A 27,465-nucleotide genomic window follows, 5' to 3' on the forward strand; every position below is an offset into this window, starting at 1 on the left:
TCAATAACTTAACTAAGCTATGTCTTGGCTTTGATAGTTCTTTATCAATTTTTCATGGAAGAGAGCTAGAGGTGATGAATAACTTAACTGATGCCTTGTAGGCTGGCCTCCTAGAAAGGAAGTCAGCTCACTGCCTCTGGACACCAGTGATAGCCACCTAGGGTTTAATGCAATCCATCTGGCAGAGAGCTGACATGTGGATCAGAACCTCAGCCAAGTTCCCATCTAGTAGTAGTGCTGTAATCACAAGGGTTAAGACCACACCTGGGGAAAGCCAAGAGTTCTCCCAGTTGATGAATGCTGAGATAGTAGGTAGAACTGAAAGCCAGGGTTCTGCTGTTAGAGCCTATGTCCTAATTTCACTAGGAAAGGTTTGGTTCTTTAATAATTAAGAAGATTAAAGACCCCAACATCTAAGGTCCAGGATCTCTCTCTCTCTCAGACCTAGATTCACTGTCTACTAGATTGTTGTAGACTTCCTGAGAATAAGATGGTCATGAAAGGATCATTCACATGTACTAGAGATATTATGCCTTTGAGGAGGTAATTAAAGTGAAATGAGGTTGCAAGGATGGAGCCCTGATCCAATGAAACTGCGCCCTTATAAAAAAGAGATCTTTCTCTGTCTCTGTCTCTATCTCTCTCCCATGTGAGAATATAGACAGAAGGTGGCTGTCTGAAAGCCAGGAAGAGAGCTCTCACCAGAGACTGAATCTTGCCAGAACCTTGATCTTGGACTTTCCAACCTCCAAAACTATAAGAAAATAAATATCTGTTGTTTAAGTCACCCAATCTATGGTATTTTGTTATGGCAGCCAGAGCAAGCTAAGACAATGTCCAAACCTAATCTGATGGCTATTTCATGTTTCTTATTACCCACAGAGGATGAAAGCAGGAGAATGCACAAAGACAATGCACCCAAACTGGTATGCTAGCTGGATTGCTTGCCCAATGCTATAAATATCCCAAACAGAGCCATTCCCAGCAACAGTCCATCTGTTCTTAGCCATCTGTTACAAACCCAGGATTCTGAGGACAGGAAGTTTTCTGGTGCTGAACAACTGTGATTTGGGAACCCAATCCAGATATCCCTTCCCACACCTTTTTCTTTTTATTCCCCCAACCTTGTCTGAGCAACTGTGAAATCAGAACTGCTGCACTAAGGGACGGGTGGAGAACACTATGGATCACTGCTGTCTCTACCTGGTTGTTGATGATTTCCCCAATTGCCGCTTTGCCTGTTACCTTTGACTGAACACCTGCTATGGTCCCAATACTCTGCCATGTGGGCATTGAGAAGCCATTCTTATTCTGGTGCTGTTGCAAATGAAGTGGTCCAACTACTGCATGACCACAAGAATGGGAAAACATTGGTGCAGGATTCCCACCAAGGTGATGGTCCCAGGTATGGGCAAAATGCCATGGATATTTATGGAAGTAGAAGAAGTCCCTTGCTAGGTAGGAAGGAAACCTCTGAAATCACAGGATATGGGATAGTGATGCATTCTGACTGCCCTGCATTTGATCCTCCTAGGAGAACTCTCAATCAGGTTGTCCCAAGTTCTTTGATGCAACTCTCACAGGTAGTGGACTCTTCTGTTAATCTTCATGCTAGTGATTCCATTTCTTCCCCCAAGTTTTTATTTAAATCCCAGTTAGCGTACAGTATAATATTAGTTTCAAGTGTAGAATTTAGTGACTCAACCCTTACATATAACACCTTGTGCTCATTGCAACAAGTGCCCTCCTTAATACCCATCACCTATTTCACCCATCCCCTCACCCACCTCCCCTCTGGTAACCATCAATTTGTTCTCTATGGTCAAGAGTCAGCTTCTTTTTTTTTTTTTGCTTAGAATCACGTTTGTATTTATTTATTTATTTTTTAATTTTTATTTTTTTTCCAATTTATTTATTTTCAGAAAAACAGTATTCATTATTTTTTCACCACACCCAGTGCTCCATGCAAGCTGTGCCCTCTATAATACCCACCACCTGGTACCCCAACCTCCCACCCCCCCGCCACTTCAAACCCCTCAGACTGTTCAGAGTCCATAGTCTCTCATGGTTCATCTCCCCTTCCAATTTACCCAAAAGCACATACCCTCCCCAATGTCCATAAACTTCCCCCCTTCTCCCAACCCCCCTCCCCCCAGCAACCCACAGTTTGTTTCGTGAGATTAAGAGTCACTTATGGTTTGTCTCCCTCCCTATCCCATCTTGTTTCATGGATTCTTCTCCTACCCACTTAAGCCCCCATGTTGCACCACCACTCCCTCATATCAGGGAGATCATATGATAGTTGTCTTTCTCCGCTTGACTTATTTTGCTAAGCATGATACGCTCTAGTTCCATCCATGTTGTCGCAAATGGCAAGATTTCATTTCTTTTGATGGCTGCATAGTATTCCATTGTGTATATATACCACATCTTCTTGATCCATTCATCTGTTGATGGACATATAGGTTCTTTCCATAGTTTGGCTATTGTGGACATTGCTGCTATAAACATTCGGGTGCACGTGCCCCTTTGGATCACTACGTTTGTATCTTTAGGGTAAATTCCCAGTAGTGCAATTGCTGGGTCATAGGGCAGTTCTATTTTCAACATTTTGAGGAATCTCCATGCTGTTTTCCAGAGTGGTTGCACAGGCTTGCATTCCCACCAGCAGTGTAGGAGGAGGGTTCCCCTTTCCCCGCATCCTCGCCAGCATCTGTCATTTCCTGACTTGTTGATTTTAGCCATTCTGACTGGTGTGAGGTGATATCTCATTGTGGTTTTGATTTGTATTTCCCTGATGCCGAGTGATATGGAGCACTTTTTCATGTGTCTGTTGGCCATCTGGATGTCTTCTTTGCAGAAACGTCTGTTCATGTCCTCTGCCCATTTCTTGATTGGATTATTTGTTCTTTGGGTGTTGAGTTTGTTAAGTTCTTTATAGATTTTGGACACTAGTCCTTTATCTGATATGTCGTTTGCAAATATCTTCTCCCATTCTGTCAGTTGTCTTTTGGTTTTGTTAACTGTTTCCTTTGCTGTGCAAAAGCTTTTGATTTTGATGAAATCCCAAAAGTTCAATTTTGCCCTTGCTTCCCTTGCCTTTGGCGATGTTCCTAGGAAGATGTTGCTGCGGCTGAGGTCGAAGAGGTTGCTGCCTGTGTTCTCCTCAAGGATTTTGATGGATTCCTTTCTCACATTGAGGTCCTTAATCCATTTTGAATCTATTTTTGTGTGTGGTGTAAGGAAATGGTCCAATTTCATTTTTCTGCACGTGGCTGTCCAATTTTCCCAACACCATTTATTGAAGAGGCTGTCTTTTTTCCATTGGACATTCTTTCCTGCTTTGTCGAAGATTAGTTGACCATAGAGTTGAGGGTCTATTTCTGGGCTCTCTATTCTGTTCCATTGGTCTATGTGTCTGTTTTTGTGCCAGTACCATGCTGTCTTGATGATGACAGCTTTGTAATAAAGCTTGAAGTCCGGAATTGTGATGCCACCAACTTTGGCTTTGTTTTTCAATATCCCTTTGGCTATTCGAGGTCTTTTCTGGTTCCATATAAATTTTAAAATTATTTGTTCCATTTCTTTGAAAAAGATGGATGGTACTTTGATAGGAATTGCATTAAATGTGTAGATTGCTTTAGGTAGCATAGACATTTTCACAATATTTATTCTTCCAATCCAGGAGCATGGAACATTTTTCCATTTCTTTGTGTCTTCCTCAATTTCTTTCATGAGTACTTTATAGTTTTCTGAGTATAGATTCTTAGCCTCTTTGGTTAGGTTTATTCCTAGGTATCTTATGGTTTGGGGTGCAATTGTAAATGGGATTGACTCCTTAATTTCTCTTTCTTCTGTCTTGTTGTTGGTGTAGAGAAGTGCAACTGATTTCTGTGCATTGATCTTATATCCTGACACTTTACTGAATTCCTGTATAAGTTCTAGCAGTTTTGGAGTGGAGTCTTTTGGGTTTTCCACATAGAGTATCATATCATCTGCGAAGAGTGATAATTTGACTTCTTCTTTGCCGATTTGGATGCCTTTAATTTCCTTTTGTTGTCTGATTGCTGAGGCTAGGACTTCTAGTACTATGTTGAATAGCAGTGGTGATAATGGACATCCCTGCCGTGTTCCTGACCTTAGTGGAAAAGCTTTCAGTTTTTCTCCATTGAGAATGATATTTGCAGTGGGTTTTTCATAGATGGCTTTGATGATATTGAGGTATGTGCCCTCTATCCCTACACTTTGAAGGGTTTTGATCAGGAAGGGATGCTGTACTTTGTCAAATGCTTTTTCAGCATCTATTGAGAGTATCATATGGTTCTTGTTCTTTCTTTTATTGATGTGTTGTATCACATTGACTGATTTGCGGATGTTGAACCAACCTTGCAGCCCTGGGATAAATCCCACTTGGTCGTGGTGAATAATCCTTTTAATGTACTGTTGAATCCTATTGGCTAGTATTTTGGTGAGAATTTTTGCATCTGTGTTCATCAAGGATATTGGTCTATAGCTCTCTTTTTGGATGGGATCCTTGTCTGGTTTTGGGATCAAGGTGATGCTGGCCTCATAAAATGAGTTTGGGAGTTTTCCTTCCATTTCTATTTTTTGGAACAGTTTCAGGAGAATAGGAATTAGTTCTTCTTTAAATGTTTGGTAGAATTCCCCCGGGAAGCCATCTGGCCCTGGGCTTTTGTTTGTTTGGAGACTTTTAATGACTGTTTCAATCTCCTTACTGGTTATGGGTCTGTTCAGGCTTTCTATTTCTTCCTGGTTCAATTTTGGTAGTTTATATGTTTCTAGGAATGCATCCATTTCTTCCAGATTGTCAAATTTGTTGGCGTAGAGTTGCTCATAGTATGTTCTTATAATAGTTTGTATTTCTTTGGTGTTAGTTGTGATCTCTCCTCTTTCATTCATGATTTTATTTATTTGGGTCCTTTCTCTTTTCTTTTTGATAAGTCTGGCCAAGGGTTTATCAATTTTATTAATTCTTTCAAAGAACCAGCTCCTAGTTCCGTTGATTTGTTCTATTGTTTTTTTGGTTTCTATTTCATTGATTTCTGCTCTGATCTTTATGATTTCTCTTCTCCTGCTGGGCTTAGGGTTTCTTTCTTGTTCTTTCTCCAGCTCCTTTAGGTGTAGGGTTAGGTTGTGTACCTGAGACCTTTCTTGTTTCTTGAGAAAAGCTTGTACCGCTATATATTTTCCTCTCAGGACTGCCTTTGTTGTGTCCCACAGATTTTGAACCGTTGTATTTTCATTATCATTTGTTTCCATGATTTTTTTCAATTCTTCTTTAATTTCCCGGTTGACCCATTCATTCTTTAGAAGGATGCTGTTTAGTCTCCATGTATTTGTGTTCTTTCCAAACTTCCTCTTGTCGTTGAGTTCTAGCTTCAGAGAATTGTGGTCTGAAAATATGCAGGGAATGATCCCAGTCTTTTGATACTGGTTGAGTCCTGATTTAGGACCGAGGATGTGATCTATTCTGGAGAATGTTCCATGTGCACTAGAGAAGAATGTGTATTCTGTTGCTTTGGGATGAAATGTTCTGAATATATCTGTGATGTCCATCTCATCCAGTGTATCATTTAAGGCCTTTATTTCCCTGTTGATCTTTTGCTTGGATGATCTGTCCATTTCAGTGAGGGGAGTGTTAAAGTCCCCTACTATTATTGTATTATTGTTGATGTGTTTCTTTGATTTTGTTATTAATTGGTTTATATAGTTTGCTGAGCCCACGTTAGGGGCATAGATATTTAAAATTGTTAGATCTTCTTGTTGGACAGACCCTTTGGGTATGATATAGTGTCCTTCCTCATCTCTTATTATAGTCTTTGGCTTAAAATCTAATTGATCTGATATAAGGATTGCCACTCCTGCTTTTTTCTGATGTCCATTAGCATGGTAAATTCTTTTCCACCCCCTCACTTTAAGTCTGGAGGTGTCTTCGGGTTTAAAATGAGTTTCTTGGAGGCAACATATAGATGGGTTTTGTTTTTTTATCCATCCTGATACCCTGTGTCTTTTGATTGGGGCATTTAGCCCATTAACATTCAGGGTAACTATTGAGAGATATGAATTTAGTGCCATTGTATTGCCTGTAAGGTGACTGTTACTGTATATTGTCTCTGTTCCTTTCTGATCTACCACTTGTAGGCTCTCTCTTTGCTTAGAGGACCCCTTTCAGTATTTCCTGTAGAGCTGGTTTGGTGTTTGCAAATTCTTTCAGTTTTTGTTTGTCCTGGAAGCTTTTAATCTCTCCTTCTATTTTCAATGATAGCCTAGCTGGATATAGTATTCTTGGCTGCATGTTTTTCTCGTTTAGTGCTCTGAAAATGTCATGCCAGCTCTTTCTGGCCTGCCAGGTCTCTGTGGATAAGTCAGCTGCCAATCTAATACTTTTACCATTGTATGTTACAGACTTCTTTTCCCGGGCTGCTTTCAGGATTTTCTCTTTGTCACTAAGGCTTGTAAATTTTACTATTAGGTGACGGGGTGTGGGCCTATTCTTATTGATTTTGAGGGGTGTTCTCTGAACCTCCTGAATTTTGATGCTCGTTCCCTTTGCCATATTGGGGAAATTCTCCCCAATAATTCTCTCCAGTATACCTTCTGCTCCCCTCTCTCTTTCTTCTTCTTCTGGAATCCCAATTATTCTAATGTTGTTTCGTCTTATGGTGTCACTTATCTCTCGAATTCTCCCCTCATGGTCCAGTAGCTGTTTGTCCCTCTTTTGCTCAGCTTCTTTATTCTCTGTCATTTGGTCTTCTATATCGCTAATTCTTTCTTCTGCCTCATTTATCCTAGCAGTGAGAGCCTCCATTTTTGATTGAACTTCATTAATAGCTTTTTTGATTTCAATTGGTTAGATTTTAGTTCTTTTATTTCTCCAGAAAGGGCTTTTATATCTCTGGAGAGGGTTTCTCTAATATCTTCCATGCTTTTTTCAAGCCCGGCTATAATCTTGAGAATCGTCATTTTGAACTCTAGATCTGACATATTACCAATGTCTGTATTGATTAGGTCCCTAGCCTTCAGTACTGCCTCTTGTTCTTTTTTTTGTTGTGTATTTTTCCGCCTTGTCATTTTGTCCAGCTAAGAGTATATGAAGGAGCAAGTAAAATACTAAAAGGGTGGCAACAATCCCAGGAAAATATGCTTTAACCAAATCAGAAGAGATCCCAAATCGTGAGGGGGAATTTCTCCCCCCTCACGATTGGGTGAGGGATCTCCTCTGATTGGGATCTCCTTTGATTGGGATCTCCCAATCTCTTCTGATTGGGATCTCTTCTGATTTGGGGATAAAAAGAGGTTCAAAAAGAAAGAAAGAAAAAAAAGAAAAAAAGAATTAAAAAAAAGAGATTGAATTAAAAATTCAATCAAGAATTTAAAAAAGAATTAAGAAAAAAAAAGGTTGAAGAGATTAGGATCTCTTCTGATTTGGGGATAAAAAGAGGTTCAAAAAAGAAAGAAAGAAAAAAAAGAAAAAAAAAGAATTAAGAAAAAAGAAAATGAATAAACAAAAGTATAAAAAAGAAAAAAATATATATATTAGATAATGTAGTTAAAAAACGTTAAAAAAGAAAAGGGTAAAAGTTATAAAAAATTTTAGCAGAAGAAGAGAAAAAAAATGAAAAAGAAAAAAATTAAATTAACTGCAAGACTAAAAAATCACAGGCAGAAAGCCATGAGTTCCGTGGTTTGTTTTCTCCTCCTCTGGAATTCTGCTGCTCTCTCCTTGGTATTGAAACTGCACTCCTTGGTAGGTGAACTTGGTCTTGCTTGGATTTCTTGTTGATCTTCTGGGGGAGGGGCCTGGTGTAGTGATTCTCAAGTGTCTTTGCCCCAGGCGGAATTACACCGCCCTTACCAGGGGCCGGGCTGAGTGATCTGCTCGGCTTTGCTTTCAGGAGCTTTTGTTCCCTGAGCGCTTTCCGTAGAGTTCCGGAGGACGGGAATACAAATGGTGGCCTCCTGGTCTCCGGCCCGGAGGAGCCGAGAGCCCGGGGCCCCGCTTCCCTGTGCGCCCTCAGCGAACAGCTCCCAGTAACTCGCGTCTGCCTAACCTCCGGCCGCGCTCCGAGCTCACCGAGCTTGCGACCGGTTCAAGGCAACTCCGAGCTGCGAGCTTACTGTCGGCTCTGTCTCTGCAGCCGGCTTTCCCGTTCCAATATCCGCAAGCTCTGTGACACTCAGACACCCCCGATCCTTCTGTGACCCCGCAGGACCTGAGGTCACGCCGACCCCGTGTGGGCTTCGCCCCGGTTTAGCCTCCGGAGCGATGTCCCTCAGCGGAACAGACTTTTAAAAGTCCTGATTTTGTGCTCCGTTGCTCCGCCGCTTGCCGGGAGCCGGCCCCTCCCCCCGGGGTCTATCTTCCCGTCGCTTTGGATTCACTTCTCCGCCAGTCCTACCTTTCAGAAAGTGGTTGTTTTTCTGTTTCTAGAATTGCTGTTCTTCTTCTCTTCGATTTGCCGATGGATTTGCGGGTGTTTGCAATCTTTAGATAAGCTCTCTAGCTGATCTCCTGCTAGCTGAGGTAGTCTCAGCCTGCTACTTCTCCGCCATCTTGACTCCTCCCCCAAGAGTCTGCTTCTTGATTTGCCTCTTCCTTCCCACCCCATGTTCATTTGATTTTTAAAATCCACATATGAGTGAAATCATATGGTATTTGTCTTTTTGATTAAATCTATATCCAGAACTAGGTGCAGCTAGGGAGAGACAAGAGGTCATTTTGGTGTCTTGTAATGTCATTGCCCTTTTAGAATATTCTATTGAGTTATACCACCCAGTATCTGCCAATATAACTCACTGTCAATGAAAGATTGTGGGTCCTAGGCCTAGTAGTCCATGCAGGAGAGATTTACTTCCCTGTGGGATGTTACTGGCTTCATAGCCATTTGAACTGACTTGGGACCAATGTTGTAGTCATTACTCAGTTACATCTTGACCTTTGTATTGCATCTCCCAATAAGGGTCTTGTTCAACTCCACAGAATGCTTATGTTCATCAATAAGGAGAACAATCAATGACTGGTTGACCCTGGTTATACATGATACTTTCTGGTCTGTATACTGTGCCCAAGAGGGGGTCTTCTCCTTTATGAATGAGCATCTCCCTTGGTCAGCCTCAAGCAAATGAGATCTACACCCTGCAGGTTCATCCCACCATTTTTAGCTTTCCGGTATTCCCTTCTAGGACTATGCGCCCATCATTTATTCTGGATACAAAGAATTCATCTTGCTGTGGAGTAGGAGTCATAGCACTCCTCAACTTCATTGTAATCTCATCTTTGAAATGCCAAGAACTATCCAATTCACTAGAGATTTGAAGATGCATAAAAAATAGTACCTGCCTCCAAAGAGCTAACTTATTAGTAGGAGTCATGGACTGTAAACAAGTGACACAAAACACAATGGTGTATATAATGAAAATATGCATAAGGTTATAAAAAATCAATTTCTCAAGCACATGTGATGAGTGAGAGTTGAGTCTATTTCACGTAAGAAACTCCATATGAAGCAACAGCATGATAAAATTGTTGTAAGAGATAATACAATCTTAGGCTTCATTAGTGGAAATATAGAATTCATCAAAAAGAAAGATAAACACTGGACTAGGAGTCAGCAGCTCTGTGTTTCAGTTCAGGCTATACATCTGACTGTGTAATTTCGTGAAATTCTTGTTCTCCATTTCCTCATCTGTATATATGAACAATAAAGTCTAGCTTGCCTCCCTCTTTGGGGACAAGTAAGAATCAAATGGGTTAGAAGAGTCTATTTTTATATATAATTTTTTATTATGTTAGTCACCATATAGTACATCATCAGTTTTTGATGTAGTGTTCCATGATTGCATATAACACCCAGTGCTCCATGCAATATGAGCCCTCCTTAATTACCATCACTGGGCTCACACATCTCCCTACCCTCAAAACCCTCATTTTGATTCCTGGGGTCCACAGTCTCTCATGGTTCTTCTCCCCCTCTGATTGCCCCCCTTCATTTTGCCCTTCCTTCTTCTAATGTTATTAGTTAATTAATGCTATTCCTTATGTTCCACAAATAAATCAAACCATATAATAGTTATCTTTCTCTGTTTGACTTATTTCACTTAACATAATCTCCTCCAGTTACATCCATGTTGATGCAAATGTTGGGTTTTCATCCTTTCTGATGGCTGAGTAATATTCCGTTGTGTATATGGACCACATCTTCTTTATCCATCATCTGTTGAAGGGCATCTTGGCTCCTTCCACAGTTTGGCTTTTGATGATATTGCTGCTATGAACATTGGGGTGCATGTACCCCTTCTTTTTACTACATCTGAATCTTTGGGGTAAATACCCAGTAGTTGCAATTGCTGGGTCATAGGGTAGCTCTATTTTTAACTTTTTGAGAAACCTCCACACTGTTTTCTGAAGTGACTGTACCAACTTGCATTCTCATCAACAGTGTAAGAGGGTTCCCCTTTTTCTACAACCTCTCTAATTCTTGTTTCTTGCCTAGTCAATTTTTGCCATTCTAACTGGTGTAAGTTGGTATCTCATTGTGGTTTTAATTTGAATTTCCCTAACGACTCATAATGTTGAACATTTTTTCATGTGTCTGTTAGCTATTTGTATATCTTCTTTGGAGAAGTGTCTGTTCATGTCTTCTGACCATTTTTTTGACTTGATTATTTGTTTTTCAGGTGTTGAGTTTGAGAAATTCTTTATAGATCTTAAATTAACAGCCCTTTATCTGTATTGTCAAATATCTTCTCCCATTCTGTGAGTTGTCTCTTTGTTTTGTTGACTGTTTCCTTTGCTATGCAGAAGCATTTTATTTTGATGAAGTCCCAAATGTTCATTTTTGCTTTTATTTCCCTTGCCTTTGGAGACATGTTAAGAAATGCTTATAACAGCATATAAGGGAAAAAGCTGGAAACAACCCACTTGTTGCTCTATGTAGAAAGGATAAGTAAATTGTAGCATACTCATATAATAGAATACCATACAGATATGAAAATGAGTGAACAGGAGCACATGGGTGGCTTAATCATTTAGGTGTCTGCCTTCAGCTCAGGTAATGATCCCAGGGTCCTGAGCTACCTGCTCAGTGGGGAGTTTGCTTCTCCCTCTCCCTCTACCCATCCCACCTAACTCTTATTCTCTTGCTCTCAAATAAATAAATAAATAAAATCTTTTTTTTTTTAAAAGAAAATGGGTGAACAGTTGCTACCTGTAACAACTTGGATGAATCCAGAGTGAATCCAAAGACTTAATGCTGAGCTAAAATATGAAGAAAGAAGAATACATTTGACATTATTTCACTTAAAGTTAAAATTAAGGAACATAATAAAACTGATAAATATATTCTTATTATAATAAACAATTATAAAACTAATGAATATATTATTTAGGGATACAGACATATGTGATAAAATTATAAATAAAGCAAAGAAATGATTACCACAAAATTCATATAGCTGCTTATTCCAGGGGAGTGAAAAACATCAAGCTGGGTAGAGACACACAGAATAATACTCAAAGAAAGTATTATCATGTTTAAGCTGAGTGGTAGAACATGGGTTTTCTTTTTTTTTAATTTTTTCATCTAATTTATTTTCAGAAAAACAGTATTCATTATTTTTTCACCAAACCTAGTGCTCCATGCAATCCATGTCTTCTATAATACCCACCACCTGGTACCCCAACTCCCACACCCCCGCCACTTCAAACCCATCAGATTGTTTTTCAGAGTCCATAGTCTCTCATGATTCATCTCCCCTTCCAATTTACCCCAACTCCCTTCTCCTCTCTAACACCCCTTGTCCTCCATGATATTTAGAACATGGGTTTTCATTTAAAAATTTTTCTTTAAATGCATATCTAAACTCATGTGTGTGGTACATTGTACCATAAATTTGAGAATTCAAAAATAATGAGGGCTTATTGAAAAAAATCTAGCAATATCAAAGGATACACAATGCCACACTTTTAAATCTTTATTATTCTATAAAGCTTATGCTGATAATTCTTTTCAATACTTAGGTGCTCAGATGGGAGGCAGGCTTGATAGGGACACACCCGGAGCCCTTAAGGAACCATTAAGAAAGGATAGTTTACCCGCAGGTCATTCATATAGGGTAAGGGGCACCAAATTCAAGAGAAAATATCTTACTAAATCTAAACAGCAACTAGACCTAATAGTGCCAAAGAGGATAACCCTGAGACTTTGCTATTTTTGCAAATCCTTGACTTAACCTTGATTTGACACAATTCTGGCTCTTTGTCCCAACCGTATTCTCCTGTGTGCCTCAGGAAAATGCTTTTCCCAGTTCAACCTGGACCACCAACTAAACATAAGGAGGCAGTGCTGTGTAAAGATTAAGAGAATTCCATTCTGGAGGCAGCTGCCCTGGCACTGAATCCTGGATCTGGTGCTTTAAGATGTGTTTGATCGAGTTTCTCATCTGCAAAATTGGGGTAAGAGTAATAATGGTTTTCGTAGGTTAAATGAAATAATTAATAGACCCTCAGATGAACATTCATTGTTTTTCAGTCACTCAGTATTTGCCCTCCACGCTCCTGGAATTTCATTTTGTGATCAGTCCTGAAGGAAATTTGAATCCAAGTGCCCTGTTTTTGTCACTAATCAAGTGTCTGATGAAAGCTATTTCTCCTGGGGTTTCGATTCTTATGTGGAATGGAGCATGGTTAAAAAAACAAAATTAAGGTTTATTCTAAGACCTCATCCCACTGCACTACCTCCTAAAATGCTTGATTTCTGTCTTATCACAGACAGTACTATCTTATCTTTGATTCTGTGAATGTCCTCATATTTTTCCAAAATACCTATCTGTGCTTGTTATAGTTGGTATTAGTCACTTGCAAAAATAAGTTCTTAGTGATATAAAACACCAGAACAATCTCTGGCACATAGTGTTTGTCATAGTGTTTGTTGATATTACTGCTTTCACAACTGAAATCCTCCCTGACAGCACTTCTACCAGACTCTATGGTCCTGCAAGTGAGAACTAAACACTCAGGACCTAATTATCAGGGGGGTGAATGGATATAATTTAGTTTCTAAATGTAATACAGAAGTCAGTCTGCATCCATAGAAGTTGGAAAAGGTGCTGATGTCCCACAAGGGGTGCGCATCTACCCACCAACTACCTTTCAGGTATTGTACAGGAGTAACAGATAAGCAGTACGGACAATAGGTACTAGAGTATATAAGGTATTTCAGAGGAAGAGATCAGCGAGCTTCACAGAGACGGTCTAAGCTGTGCTTTGAAGAACTGTAACATTGGCAGTGAGGAGAAAGCAAATAAGGACTGAGGAGAAGAAGATGTTACAGGAAAAGGGTGGAAAGATAGTGTAAGCAAAGGCATGAAGTACATGTTTGGGGACAACAAATGAACCATTTGGCCAAAGCAGAAATTTATTATAGGATAATGGTAGTGGATAATGTTTAGAAAGGTAGATTGGAATTAATTTTAAATATAAAAATCTAGACATAGTCAAGTTGCAAATGCTTCTATTAAAAGAGACTCCTTTCAGTATCATCACCATCATCTCTAGCCAGCAGCAACACAGAAGTATCAACTGAATGTAATTTGGAACTATGGGACACTAGAGAGTTCTTGCTGACCTTCAGAGAGGACATTTTGGAAACCATACATTCTTAGAAAAAATTATCATATAACCATGACTTAAGGTCATTCCAAAGAGCAGGTGTGGGTAAAATGTTCAGAAAGTAGCACCTAAAGATGGAAATTTTGTACTGATTGTACAAATTATACATGAAGAATTCCATAAAGAAAAAGGGTTTAAAAACAGCAGATAAGGGACGCCTGGGTGGCTCAGTGGGTTAAAGCCACTGCCTTCGGCTCAGGTCATGACCCGGAGTCCTGGGATCGAGTCCCACATTGGGCTCTCTGCTCAGCAGGGAGCCTGCTTCTTCCTCTCTCTCTCTCTCTCTCTCTGCCTGCCTCTCTGCCTACTTGTAATCTCTGCCTGTCAAATAAAGTAAATTTTAAAAATAAATAAATAAGTTAATTAATTAATTAAAGAGTCGGATGCTTAACCAACAGCCATCCATTAAAAAAAAAAACAGCTAATAACTTCTAAGGGTTTTTATTATTTGCTTTCCAATAAAGATATGCTTTGATGTCAGGGACAAAATGTCTACAACATAAAAACCTAACCAGAATGTTTAAACAGATGCTTATCAACCCTGGGAACTGCCATAAAAGCTATTAAGCTATTAAGCTGGTGATTTCCATTGTGATGGTCTCTACCACCTTGTTAGGGGTCATAGCATTGCTTTGTTCTTATTAAGCAGAGAAAGTGGTGGTGGACGACTATAGGTTGCAGGTCTAAGGTGAGGTGTTTGTAGGGGAGCAGATCTGTTGATTTATTGATTAGCTACATGCACATCTGAATTCATTGTTCTCCACTTGGAAGCCCTTACAATAACCTGGGATTCAGATGGTATAAAAAGCAAATCCAGGGGTGCCTGGGTGGCTCAGTGAGTTAAGCCTCTGCCTTTGGCTCAGGTCATGATCTCGGGGTCCTAGGATGGAGCCCCGCCTTGGGCTCTCTGCTCAGCAGGGAGCCTGTTTCCCCCACCCCCAAAAACCCCCTGCCTGCCTCTCTGCCTACTTGTGATCTCTGTCTATCCAATAAATAAATAAAATCTTTTTTTAAAAAAAAAAAGGCTCTGCTAGACCAGTACCAATGACAGCCATGGAAGAGCTTACTCTCCTTGCAGGTGAGTCTGCAGACAGAGACAGAGCCTTACTCTCACCTGACTCCTTTTTCTCTCTGAATATGAGAGCCATGAAACAGTCTTCACATTATACCTCCCGGCTCTTCCACTTTTCTTCCATCATATCAAATTTCCAAGAGAATCTTGACGTATATTATCAGTCTGTCTCTTATTCCTCTACTCTCAGCCACACTCTAATAACATTTCTACCTTCATTGATCCCATGGGCACGGTGCGAAAAGAAAGGTCTTATTTTCTTCCAATGCTTGTCTTATTCTCTAATCCCTTACCAATTGTTTCTTGTTCTGCATTCATCTTCCTGCATCACCTTATTTTAATTGGTATCATTTTTATTTACATGCTTGAATCCTTGGTCTAGCTTTTCCAGGGATGAAAATCAGTAGGAACTGAGAATGATGTGAGTTATCTTGGTTTTACTGTTTTCAGCATTACTCCTTTTTTATCTCCTTCTATCCTACAGAGTTGCTGATGTATCATAAAAATCTTAGCTAGAAATTAATAATTTAAAGGGGTTAAGTCAGTAAATTATTTATAACCAAGCTATATCCTCAGTTTATTAGTTGTTCTAGAGCTGTTGTTTACAAAGTTTTTATAGTTCCAGAACATTTTCTAAATGAAACCTCTAGCTCAATTTATAAAACACTCAAGTCAGATGTGCTCTGGTAGAACAAGGGAGAGACATCTGAAGTCTTGCCTCACAGCTCCTGGTACTTCTCTTCTACTGTAAGAGCTCCAAAACAGTGGCTCCAAGAAAATTCTCAGGCTCCAGGAGATATTGAATTCACTGTTTTGGGAGGATGCCTTGTCTGTGGAAGGCTCTACTCATCCCATCCAGGGAGATGAAGCACTGATGGATGTGTACTCATTAAGTAGAGTCCATTCTGGGTAATTTCAGTAGAAATTCAGTAGGTCTTCCAAAATAGTAGCCTGTTAACTCTGCATTCAGTAACATTTATTACTGACATGAAGGTGGAAGAAGAGAGTACCATGGCCATTTTTTTTTTAAAGATTTTATTTATTTGTCAGAGAGAGAGAGGGAGAGAGAGTGAGCACAGGCAGACAGAATGGCAGGCAGAGACAGAGGGAGAAGCAGGCTCCCTGCCGAGCAAGGAGCCCGATGTGGGACTCGATCCCAGGACGCTGGGATCATGACCTGCTTAACCAACTGAGCCACCCAGGTGTCCCATGGCCATTTTTTACTAAGAGGAGGAAACTGTAGATCTCTTGGTGCCTTCACTGGCAAGCCTACTCTTGGGCATAATCCCTACATGCCACTGGGCTGGAACAACATATGGCAAATAGGATGGTGCTCAAGGCCTCAGAATCAAATTGCACAGGGTATAGACAATTAATTCAGAATACATGTGTTTTCTTTCCCTCTAGGTCTGGCCCTTCTGCTAAATACTCATCTAGGTAAGTAATGAACTCTGTCTTTTATCTTTGATGCAATCTTTTCCTACCATAAACCACTAATCTCTATAAATTATTCATCATGCAATTGTCTGATTAGTGTATTTTTTAAAAAATATAGCAAGAGATAAGCCATCTGAGGGAAAGAGAGCTACTGTCTACTTCACAGACAGGTTTGATATTGAGAGAACCTATTATTTTGGATTGGCTGTCACTACTAACTTCTTTAGCATGACCGCTGGGATTTATAAATTGGTATTCACTGGGCTTCACAGGACTACTGGACATCTTTTATTAAGTGGGTCTTAGGCTTAACATCACAAATGAGTCAAAAATAACTAATTCCAAGTCAGTGACTAGTTCCCAAGTTAGATCTTTGAACTCATCTGCAAGAATATTTATATTAAACATCCCCACACAGAGATCAGGCATTGAGGCAAAGAGAGGGAAACAGAGACAGAGCCAAAACCCACAGCACATTTCGGTGGCACTTTAATCAAGTCATTATTCTCACTTCTTACTGCTCTCAGGTTCTGCTTACCAGCTGACATGCTACTTCACTAACTGGGCCCAGTACTGGCCAGGCCTGGGGCACTTCAAGCCTGATGATATTGACCCCTGCCTATGTACTCACCTGATCTATGCCTTTGCTGGGATGAGGAACAATGAGATCACCACCATTGAATGGGATGATGTGGCTTTCTACCAAGCTTTCAGTGGCCTGAGAAACAAGTAAGATGGTGGAGATATCTCATTTGGTATCTCCTAGGGTGGTGCTCTCCAAACGTTAATGTGCAAACAGATCACCTGGGATCTTCTTAAAATGAGTTCAGGTTCAGTGAGTCTGAGGTGAGGATGAAGATTCTACATTTCCCAAAAGCTCCCCTCTGATGTTGATGCTTCTGGTCCAGGAAGCTATATTTTAAGTAGCAACGATATGGACAACATAGCACATTGTCTGCTCTAGCAAGTATTCAAAATATATCAGTTCTATTTCTTTTCCCTGTCAATTACTTTTTTTTTCAATTTATTTATTTTCAGAAAAACATTATTCATTATTTTTTCACCACACCCAGTGCTCCATGCAAGCTGTGCCCTCTATAATACCCACCACCTGGTACCCCAACCTCCCACCCCCCCCACCACTTCAAACCCCTCAGATTGTTTTTCAGAGTCCATAGTCTCTCATGGTTTACCTCCCCTTCCAATTTACCCAAATTTCCTACTCCTCTCTAATGCCCCTTGTCCTCCATGCTATTTGTTATGCTCCACAAATAAGTGAAACCATATGATAATTGACTCTCTCTGCTTGACTTATTTCACTCAGCATAATCTCTTCCAGTCCCGTCCATGTTGCTACAAAAGTTGGGTATTCATCCTTTCTGATGGAGGCATATACTCCATAGTGTATATGGACCACATCTTCCTTATCCATTCATCCGTTGAAAGGCATCTTGGCTCTTTCCATAGTTTGGCGACCATGGCCATTGCTGCTATAAACATTGGGGTACAGATGGCCCTTCTTTTCATGACATCTGTGTCTTTGGGGTAAATACCCAGGAGTGCAATTGCAGGGTCATAGGGAAGTTCTATTTTTAGTTTCTTGAGGAATCTCCACACTGTTCTCCAAAGAGGCTGCACCAACCTGCATTCCCACCAACAGTGAAAGAGGGTTCCTCTTTCTCCACATCCTCTCCAACACATGTTGTTTCCTGTTTTGTTAATTTTGGCCATTCTAACTGGTGTAAGGTGATATCCCAATGTGGTTTTAATTTGAATCTCCCTGAGGGCTAATGATGATGAGCATTTTTTCATGTGTCTGATAGCCATTTGTATGTCTTGATTGGAGAAGTGTCTGTTCATATCTTCTGCCCATTTTTTGATGTGTTTGTCTGTTTCGTGTGGGTTGAGTTTGAGGAGTTCATTATAGATCCTGGATATCAACCTTTAGTCTGTATTGTCATTTGCAAATATCTTCTCCCATTCCGTGGGCTGCCTCTTTGTTTTTTTGACTGTTTCCTTTGCTGTGCAGAAGCTTTTGATTTTGATGAAGTCCCAGAAGTTTATTTTTGCTTTTGTTTCCTTTGCCTTTGGAGATGTATCTTGAAAGAAGTTGCTATGGCTGATATCAAAGAGATTACTGCCTATGTTCTCCTCTAAGATTCTGATGGATTCCTGTCTCACGTTGAGGTCTTTTATCCATTTTGAGTTTATCTTTGTGTACGGTGTAAGAGAATGGTCGAGTTTCATTCTTCTACATATAGCTGTCCAGTTTTCCCAGCACCATTTATTGAAGAGACTGTCTTTTTTCTATTGTATATTTTTTCCTGTTTTGTCGAAGATTAATTGACCATAGAGTTGAGGGTCCATATCTGGGCTCTCTACTCTGTTCCACTGGTCTATGTGTCTGTTCTTATGCCAGTACCATGCTGTTTTGGTGATCACAGCTTTGTAGTAAAGCTTGAAATCAGGTAACGTGATGCCCCAGTTTTATTTTGTTTTTCAACAGCTCCATAGTGATTCGGGGTCTCTTCTGATTCCGTACAAATTTTTGGATTATTTGCTCCAGCTCTTTGAAAAATACCAGTGGAATTTTTTTTTCAATTTATTTATTTTCAGAAAAATATTGTTCATTATTTTTTCACCACACCCAGTGCTCCATGCAAGCCGTGCCCTCTATAATACCCACCACCGGGTACCACAACCTCCCACCCCCGCCCCCACCACTTCAAACCCCTCAGATTGTTTTTCAGAGTCCATAGTCTCTTATGGTTCACCTCCCCTTCCAATTTACCCAAATTCCCTACTCCTCTCTAACGCCCCTTGTCCTCCATGCTATTTGTTATGCTCCACAAATAAGTGAAACCATATGATAATTGACTCTCTCTGCTTGACTTATTTCACTCAGCATAATCTCTTCCAGTCCCATCCATGTTGCTACAAAAGTTGGGTATTCATCCTTTCTGATGGAGGCATAATACTCCATAGTGTATATGGACCATATTACCTTTTTTTTTTAAGATTTTTTTAATTTATTTGACAGAGATCAGAAGCAGGCAGAGAGAAAGGGGGAAGCAGGCTCCCTGCTAAGCAGAGAGCCCGATATGGGCTTCTTTATACCTTCTGGGGGAAGAGAAGAGAAAGTCATGCAAATAAACAAGAAGACTTCTTTAAGGGCATATGAACTTTGGGGGCTATTTGGAGAGAGAACTGTGAGGTGGGGTAGTGTTCAAAGCAACAAGTACCACCTAGGGGGAAAAAATCAGAGCTGGGTGAATAACAAATAAGGGGAACACTGAAATCTCATGGCTGGCTGAGTACTTACTGATTACAAAGTAAGGACTAGAGAAAACTGGAACCATACTTATTTCTGAGGCAGAAATATAAAAGTTTGATTTTACCACAGGGTGTTGGGACCACCAAGGTGTTCCCTCACATTGCCTTCTTTGGGTCTCCTTTAGCTTCACTGCCATGGTTTCCACTCTTGAAAACCACCAGAATTTCATTGCCTCGGTCATCAAATTCCTGCACCAGTATGAGTTTGATGGGCTGGACTTTGAGTGGGAGTACACTGGCTCTTATGGGAGCCCTCCTCAGGACAAGCATCTCTTCACTGTCCTACTGCAGGTGAGGGAGGATGTGGCAATCTCTAACCCAAGAAAATCCAAAGCCTATTCTTTCCAAGGAGAATCTGGTGTTTCCCAAGCCCAACTAACATGGAATTTAGAATTATGGAATCTTCCCATCACAAAGATTCGTGCCTTCATTCAACAGCATTTTATAACAGGACAACAAGAACACATGGGCTCTATGTGCCAGGCACTATTCTACCTTATTTTACTATTGTAAAATAATGTCCCTTGCTTACTTGGCCTTTCTGTCCTCACTGTTAGGACTTTTGTTTGGGCCATCAGCTCTTTATCCCTGCCTTTCTACCTCCTTGTAATTTATCCTTTATGGTTAAGCCAGAGTTATCTTTCTAAGTTTTGTCATAACTGTAACTCATTTCACCTGTGCACCTATTCTATGATCTAGGTACTATACAAATCATAATCTTTATTTTACAGAAGAAAGCAAGGTTTAAGTATCTTGCTTAAAGTTACAAAACTAGTAGATGTCAGAACTACCCATGCAGTCTGGCTAAAGAGCCCACTGCTTCTAACCATTACACAAGGCCTATTATTACTGAACACTTACTCTGTCCCAGTCACTGGGTTAGGTGTCAGGTTGAAGATAAGAATAAGATAATCCTTGGCTCTAGGGAATACAATATGAGGTGGCAGGTTGAAAAATAACTGACATTTAAAATGTGCTTTGAGCATGCTGTAGTGGGTACAGAGGGTAATTCTACTCTGGGGAAGGATCTAGAAGAGTTTTCTAGAGAAAGTGACACTTGAGCTCAGTCTGGAAAGCAGCTGGTGTTAGCAATGAAGATAGGAACCACACAAATGAAGCCATGTGGATGACTGTGAGTCTGCATACGTGGCAAAAATCAGATCATGTGGGATTTGTAGATGATGTTAAGGAATTTGGATTTTTCCTCTCAAGGTTATGGGTAGCTTTGAAAGTAGTGGAGAGATATGACAAAACTTAGAAAGATAACTCTGGCTTTAACCATAAAGGATAAATTATAAGGAGGTAGGAAGGCAGGGATAAAGAGCTGATGGCCCAAACAAACGTCCTAACAGTGAGGACAGAAAGGCCAAGTAAACAAGGGACATTAGGGGGATACAATCAATAGGATTTGGACACCAAATGGAAGTGAAAACTACAGGACTTCCAGTTTTCTGACGTTGAGAACTGGTTTGGTAGTGGTCCTATAACTAAAATATATATACAAGAAGAAGAGTAGATTTTAAATAAGAAGGGCTCATTAATGTGCCTTTGAACATCAAGAGTGAGAGGCATAATACTCCATAGTGTATATGGACCACATCTTCCTTATCCATTCATCCGTTGAAGGGCATCTTGGCTCTTTCCATAGTTTGGCGACTGTGGCCATTGCTGCTATAAACATTGGGGTACAGATGGCCCTTCTTTTCACGACATCTGTGTCTTTGGGGTAAATACCCAGGAGTGCAATTGCAGGGTCGTAGGGAAGCTCAATTTTTAATTTCTTGAGGAATCTCCACACTGTTCTCCAAAGAGGCTGCACCAACTTGCATTCCCACCAACAGTGTAAGAGGGTTCCTCTCTTACACTGTGGAGTATTATGCCTCCATCAGAAAGGATGAATACCCACTTTTGTAGCAACATGGACGGGACTGGAAGAGATTATGCTGAGTGAAATAAGTCAAGCAGAGAGAGTCAATTATCATATGGTTTCACTTATTTGTGGAGCATAACAAATAGCATGGAGGACAAGGGGCGTTAGAGAGGAGTAGGGAATTTGGGTAAATTGGAAGGGGAGGTGAACCATGAGAGACTATGGACTCTGAAAAACAGTCTGAGGGGTTTGAAGTGGTGGGGGGGGTGGGAGGTTGGGGTACCAGGTGGTGGGTATTATAGAGGGCACGGCTTGCATGGAGCGCTGGGTGTGGTGAAAAAATAATGAATACTGTTTTTCTGAAAATAAATAAATTGGAAAAAAAAAAAGAGTGAGAGGAATCTGTAGGACCTCCTATAGGAATGGCCAGGAGTCCCTGAATGAGTACCAATCTAGAGTTCAAGACATGTTGAAGTCATCAGTAAAGGCTGATAATTAAGAGTTTACCAAGGAAAAGTGAATGGAGTAAGAAAAGCCAAGAATGGTTTTTAGATTTACCCTCTCCCAAGACAGAGACTCTTTCTCCACCATCCCATATACCAGATCATCAGTCAGCCTCCGAATGGTTTCAATATTAAATAACTAATCAGTTGAAAGTCAATCTACTTATTGAACAGCTCTAGAGATCAGAAAGAACATATTGTATTGCATGGAGCACTGGGTGTGGTGCATAAACAATGAATTCTGGAACACTGAAAAGAAATTAAAAATAAATAAAAATTTAAAAAAAAAAAAGAAAGAAAGAACATCTCTGTCCTTAGCCGAAACATACCTCCAGTCATAATTTATAACTTCCAGTCATGGGGGCTAGCTCTGCTCACCAAAATAACAAAGGACAAAACACCTTTTGTAATCTATCATTCAATATTTGCAGACTGTTATAACATCCTTCCTATAATTCCTCTTCTTCCAGTTTAAACACCCTAGTTAGTTTGGCCACTGTCACGTGACACTTTTCGGACCCTTCACTGGAACACACCCTGGCACACCCTGAACCCTGAACCCAGTCCTCCAAATGGGATTAGAACCACCCAGAATAAAGGTGCCAGTGCTGAATGGGAACCCATCCCCCGGCTGTAGCCACTTCCCTTATTGACCAAATCAGCATTTCATTTGATGAGATGTCAGGCCTGTAAAGTAATTCACTTACTGAATGAAGGGAAGCAACATATATATTGTCAAAACCTGGGTATAGATTACTACAGCAACTCTAAGTTCAGAGTATAGAGATATAACTAGAGCTCTGACAGGTCATCTGGGACCTGCATTCTGGGCATGACCTGGCTACTAATTTGCTGTGGGACTTTGGTGAAATTATCTAGCTTCTGTTCATATTACATAGCTATAACATTGACTGATACCATCAGTCCTATCTACTTTATAGTAATATTGAGAGACTGAAGTAAGATGAAATATATGAAAGCATTTTGAAAAAGAAAAGGATGATACAAACCTACTTATTTAAGGAGCTGAAATCAGAGGCACAGATGGCCTACAGTACTTGATTATTCTATAGGAAATGCGTGAAGCTTTTGAGCAGGAGGCCGAGGAGATCAACAAGCCCAGGCTGATGATCACTACTGCGGTAGTGGCTAGCATCTCCAACATCCAGTCCAGCTACGAGATCCCCCAGCTGGCCCAGTGAGTGATTCGCCCTATCCTCAAACTCCTGTAGTTATCGCTTTTGCAAGGTAGACTTGTCCTCAGTCTGTCTTGCTATTCAGGGACCACCTTTAGGCGGCTTTGGAAGTGGTACCTTTCACCTACATAGGTATGGGAAATGACTATCACAAATCTTTTTAAATCCCTTACCCCAGCTCAGGTACCTGGACAACATCCATGTCATGACCTATGACCTTCACGGCTCCTGGGAAGGCTACCCTAGAGAGAACAGCCCCCTGTACAAATACCCAACTGAAATGGGCGGCAATGCCGACCTCAATGTGGTGAGTCCCTGGACACATGCAGATGCAGAGCAGAGATAAGGTTATACATCACATGGAAATTCACGGACAAAATGAATGAAAATTCTTCAAATATGGATAACTACCCTTTCCAGCGGCTGGGCCTATCTCATTAACTATAATTTCGCCAAAATGCTTTGAAAAACTACTATCTATCTGTCATTAACATCATACAATTGTGTCTGTTAGAACAGTGGACTGACACAACTAAGTACGGGGTCATCAGCGAGGTGGAGCCCCTAGCTAACAGGCAGCCATTGCAGGATTACGTCATGAACTACTGGAAGGACAATGGGGCCCCAGCTGAGAAGCTCATCGCTGGCTTCCCCACCTACAGCCACACCTTCATCCTGAGTGACTCCTCCAACACTGGCATCGGTGTCCCCACCTCTGGCGCTTGTCCTGCTGGGCCCTACACAAAGCAGGCTGGGTTCTGGGCCTACTATGAGGTAGGGAGATGAGGCTGGACAAATCTGTGAATTCCATGTCTTGTGCTGAACAGAATGAATGCTCATCCTGTCCACTAATTATCTATTTAAAATACAGCTATCATTCTAAATGTTTGAAGAGATGAAGTAACCTATTCATTTACCTAATCCAGTAGGAAGGCCACCAATAATGTGTCATATCCCTTCAAGCAACAGACTATATATTTAAGGTCACTTATATGAGCGTGTAAGGAAATAAAAGAATGATATCTCTCAAATTAATGTAGTCTCCCCAAATCGAGCATTAAGGATAAGGATAACAGGAATATTTCAAAAGCAACTTCATATTATTTACTTCAAATAACAACCCGTAATTAGAAAACAGGAAAATCCCAATTGGAGACATAAAAAAATAAATAAATAAAAGAGGCAAGTGTTTGTTTCTCCTTTCATGGGTATCTCATTTAAAAGATTTGAATCTCTTGACTTTTTTTTTTAAGATTTTATTTATTTATTTTACAGAGAGAAATCACAAGTAGGCAGAGAGAGAGAGAGGAGGAAGCAGGCTCCCTGCTGAGCAAAGAGCCTGATTCGGGGCTCGATCCCAGGACCCTGAGATCATGACCTGAGCCGAAGGCAGAGGCTTTAACCCACTGAGCCACCCAGGCACCCCTGAATCTCTTGACTTTTTAAAGATCTGTACCTTCTTGAAAAATGGAACTACTGAGGTATAGGATGCCCCTCAGGCTGTGCCCTATGCCTATCAGGCAATGAGTGGATTGGCTATGATGACGTCAAGAGCCTCAGTGTCAAGGTAAGGTCAGCCCCTCTGACCTACTGCAGGCCCAGCCGTGAGTCTGGGGAAGTAAAATGACCTCTGGTATCCTCTATCTTTGAACAGGCTCAGTGTCTTAAGGAGAACAATTTTGGAGGTGCCATGATCTGTGCCGTTGACCTGGATGACTTCACAGGCACATTCTGTAACTAGGGCAAGCTCCCCCTTGTCAACACCCTGAAGAAAGCACTTGGGCTGCCGAGTGCAGGTAAGTGAAAGAGAAGGATGCCAGGGGTATAAAATTGTTGCTTCTCCAGCTTAAAAGGCAGATCTAATATCTGTTCACCCCCACTGGCCAGGGAGTGACTTCCCATTTCACCTCCCTGCTCTTGCCCAGCTGAGACACATGGGCTCCATTCTTCCTCTACCCTTGAACTTCCACGCCAGGCATGTTGTGAGTTTATGAGAAACCAGGCCTACCTGGGTGAGTTTTCCATGTGAGCTATGTCTCAAAGTCTGTGGAAAAGCCCCAAGAAATTCAGTTGACCTTCAATATATAAGCATTTACTTTTCTATGGACTCCTCCCTCATTAAAAGTCTCTTCTGGCCCACCTGGAGACTGAACAAGAAACCCTCAGAACTGCTCACATGTTTCCAATCTGTAATTTAGGGGAAATACCACATCCCTAAATTTTTTCCAGACTTTTCTCTGGAATAATCTCTAAGCTTATTGGCTTGCCACTTATACCCAGATCCTAGGCAAGCATTATGCACATACCAGTGCTCAGTAATTTTTTTCTAATGATGTTAACATCTTAAGGGAAGAAAGAACTTTTCAGATTTAAAACTAGAATGGCTTGAAATTGTAACTTTTCCTGAATATGGAGTAATCTTGTATCTCCTCACTTGTAGGGACCAGTGCTAACAGCACCCCACCTCCAGACGTTCTCCTCAGGGCTGGCCACTAGTCTCCTCGCCTCTAAGCGACGCTGGGAACCTCTTGCAGGTCCACGAGTCTGTTCTGCTGTTCTGAGCTGTTTCAGGTTGCACTGTCCCTGCTCAGCCCGTGGAGCCCATAACTCCCCCGGGAGCGAAAGTGGGAGCAGGAGCAGCAGCTCTGGGGGCAGTTCTGGGGGCAGTGGATTCTGTGCAGGAAAGGCCAATGGCCTCTACCCTATGGCGAATAACAAAAATGCCTTCCAGCACTGCCTGAATGGAGTCACATACCAGCAGAATTTCGAGGCCAGGCTCATCTTTGACACCAGCTGTGATTGCTGCAACTGGGGGTGGACCTGACCTGTCTCCATTCCCGAGTCTCCTCACTTAGTACATCTTGCTCCTACCTACAGTTCTACAATAAAAGCCGTCAGTCTAAACATGAGTCTTTTTGGTTGTGATTGCAGGGGGTGGGGGGGAAAGCTTTCTAGATGTGAAAATACAAGTTGCTCGGGGCAGAGGGTGGCGAAAGGGAGTTTGTGAGGAAGTGGGGGAGCCAACAAGCCTGCCATCTTCTGTTTGCCTAGGTTGCATCCATTTGCCTTCTGCATGAGGGATGGAGGCTGTCAGGAGGAGATGATTGAATGTTTGGTGCTGGGATGGGATGAAGACATGAAGCAGGTAGGTCTGTAGCCTGGGGACTGTCCTTAGGAAAGAGCCAGAGTGATTCTGTGGCACATGTGGGCACAGGCCTGTGTGGCTTCCTCAAAAAGAAGCAGCCCAGGGCATTCTGTCCCTATCTGCTGAGATCCCAAAGCTGGTCCGGCGTCTCCTAGACCAGGTGCTGTGAAGATCTGTGCCATGGACCCCTTTTGGGGATGTCTGCCCAGCCTGTGGACCAGCAGTGTTCCTCTATCAGGAGATTGCCCTCTTCTTTGAAGCCATGGCTGTGGTCCCTGGCTGCCGTACTTTACTGCATCTTCTCCTCCCCTGGCTTGGCTGATTGACTAGGATGAACGTCAGACGCAAGAGCGCTAATCAGATCATCAAGCCATGAAATCTGCAACAGACAACACGGAGTGGCTGTCATGCCCCAGAGTGGCTTGCCCTGGGATATTTAAACTCAAGAGCTGTAGTGAGACTGTGGAGAAGGGCAGTTGCTCTGGATCCAGAGCAAGAAGACCAAAGGGGAGCTACAGAGAAAAGCCACCACAAGAGACAGAGGACACTTACTGACAGCTGTCCACCATTAGATTCCAGCTCCTTCCTGAGACCCAGATGCATTTATGCATTTGGGCTCTGTGAAACACACCTATACCTATACAATACATTCCTCTTTGCTGCTTCAGCTGGCTTAAATTTGCTATTATTGCAACTAGCAGAATCCTAACTAATATAATGGCTCCTAAAAACTGGCAGGCTTAGTGTATGTCAAACTCTGTTCTAGATATTTTACATGTATTTTATTATTTAATTCTCCTGGCAACCTTATAAGGAAGATAACATTGATTCCAGGAAACTGAGGCACAGAGGAATTAGGTCACCTGCCCAAGATCACCCAGCTAATAAGTGGCAGAGCAAGATCCCAAGCCAGGTAGGCTGGCTCCAGAGTTCACAGTCCTAACTACGATGTTTCATCACCTCCCTTGATACAGACATCCGTGTTCACACAGCAGATGGCCACTTTGGGGATAAAGATAAGACACAGGCTGCTTTCTGGGTAATGGTGACATATTCATGAATTCACAGCACTTAGTGATTATTATGTGCCAGATAATATTCTTGGTACTAAAGGCATAGTGGTAGATAAGATAAAGACTCCACCCTTCTGGTGGTTATATTTTGATGGTGAGAGTGTTAAGCAAACAAAGAAATTAAAAAAAAGCATAACAGCAAAAGC

At 41.3% G+C, this 27,465-nt stretch overlaps 1 protein-coding gene across 1 annotated transcript; it reads left to right on the plus strand.

The window, feature by feature from the left end:
- The first annotated feature begins 14,734 nt into the window (after positions 1-14,734).
- CHIA (chitinase acidic) lies at positions 14,735-25,925 on the plus strand. The gene is given in 12 exon segments (XM_044236785.1): positions 14,735-14,768; positions 16,170-16,199; positions 16,727-16,936; positions 19,576-19,823; positions 22,979-23,103; positions 23,285-23,408; positions 23,690-23,875; positions 24,550-24,616; positions 24,619-24,668; positions 24,756-24,897; positions 25,673-25,720; positions 25,723-25,925. Coding segments are annotated over 12 exon segments (1,467 nt in total).
- Positions 25,926-27,465: the final 1,540 nt, after the last annotated feature.

Source organism: Neovison vison, chromosome 2 (genome assembly GCF_020171115.1).
Source record: "Neovison vison isolate M4711 chromosome 2, ASM_NN_V1, whole genome shotgun sequence".
Lineage (NCBI taxonomy): Eukaryota > Metazoa > Chordata > Mammalia > Carnivora > Mustelidae > Neogale > Neogale vison.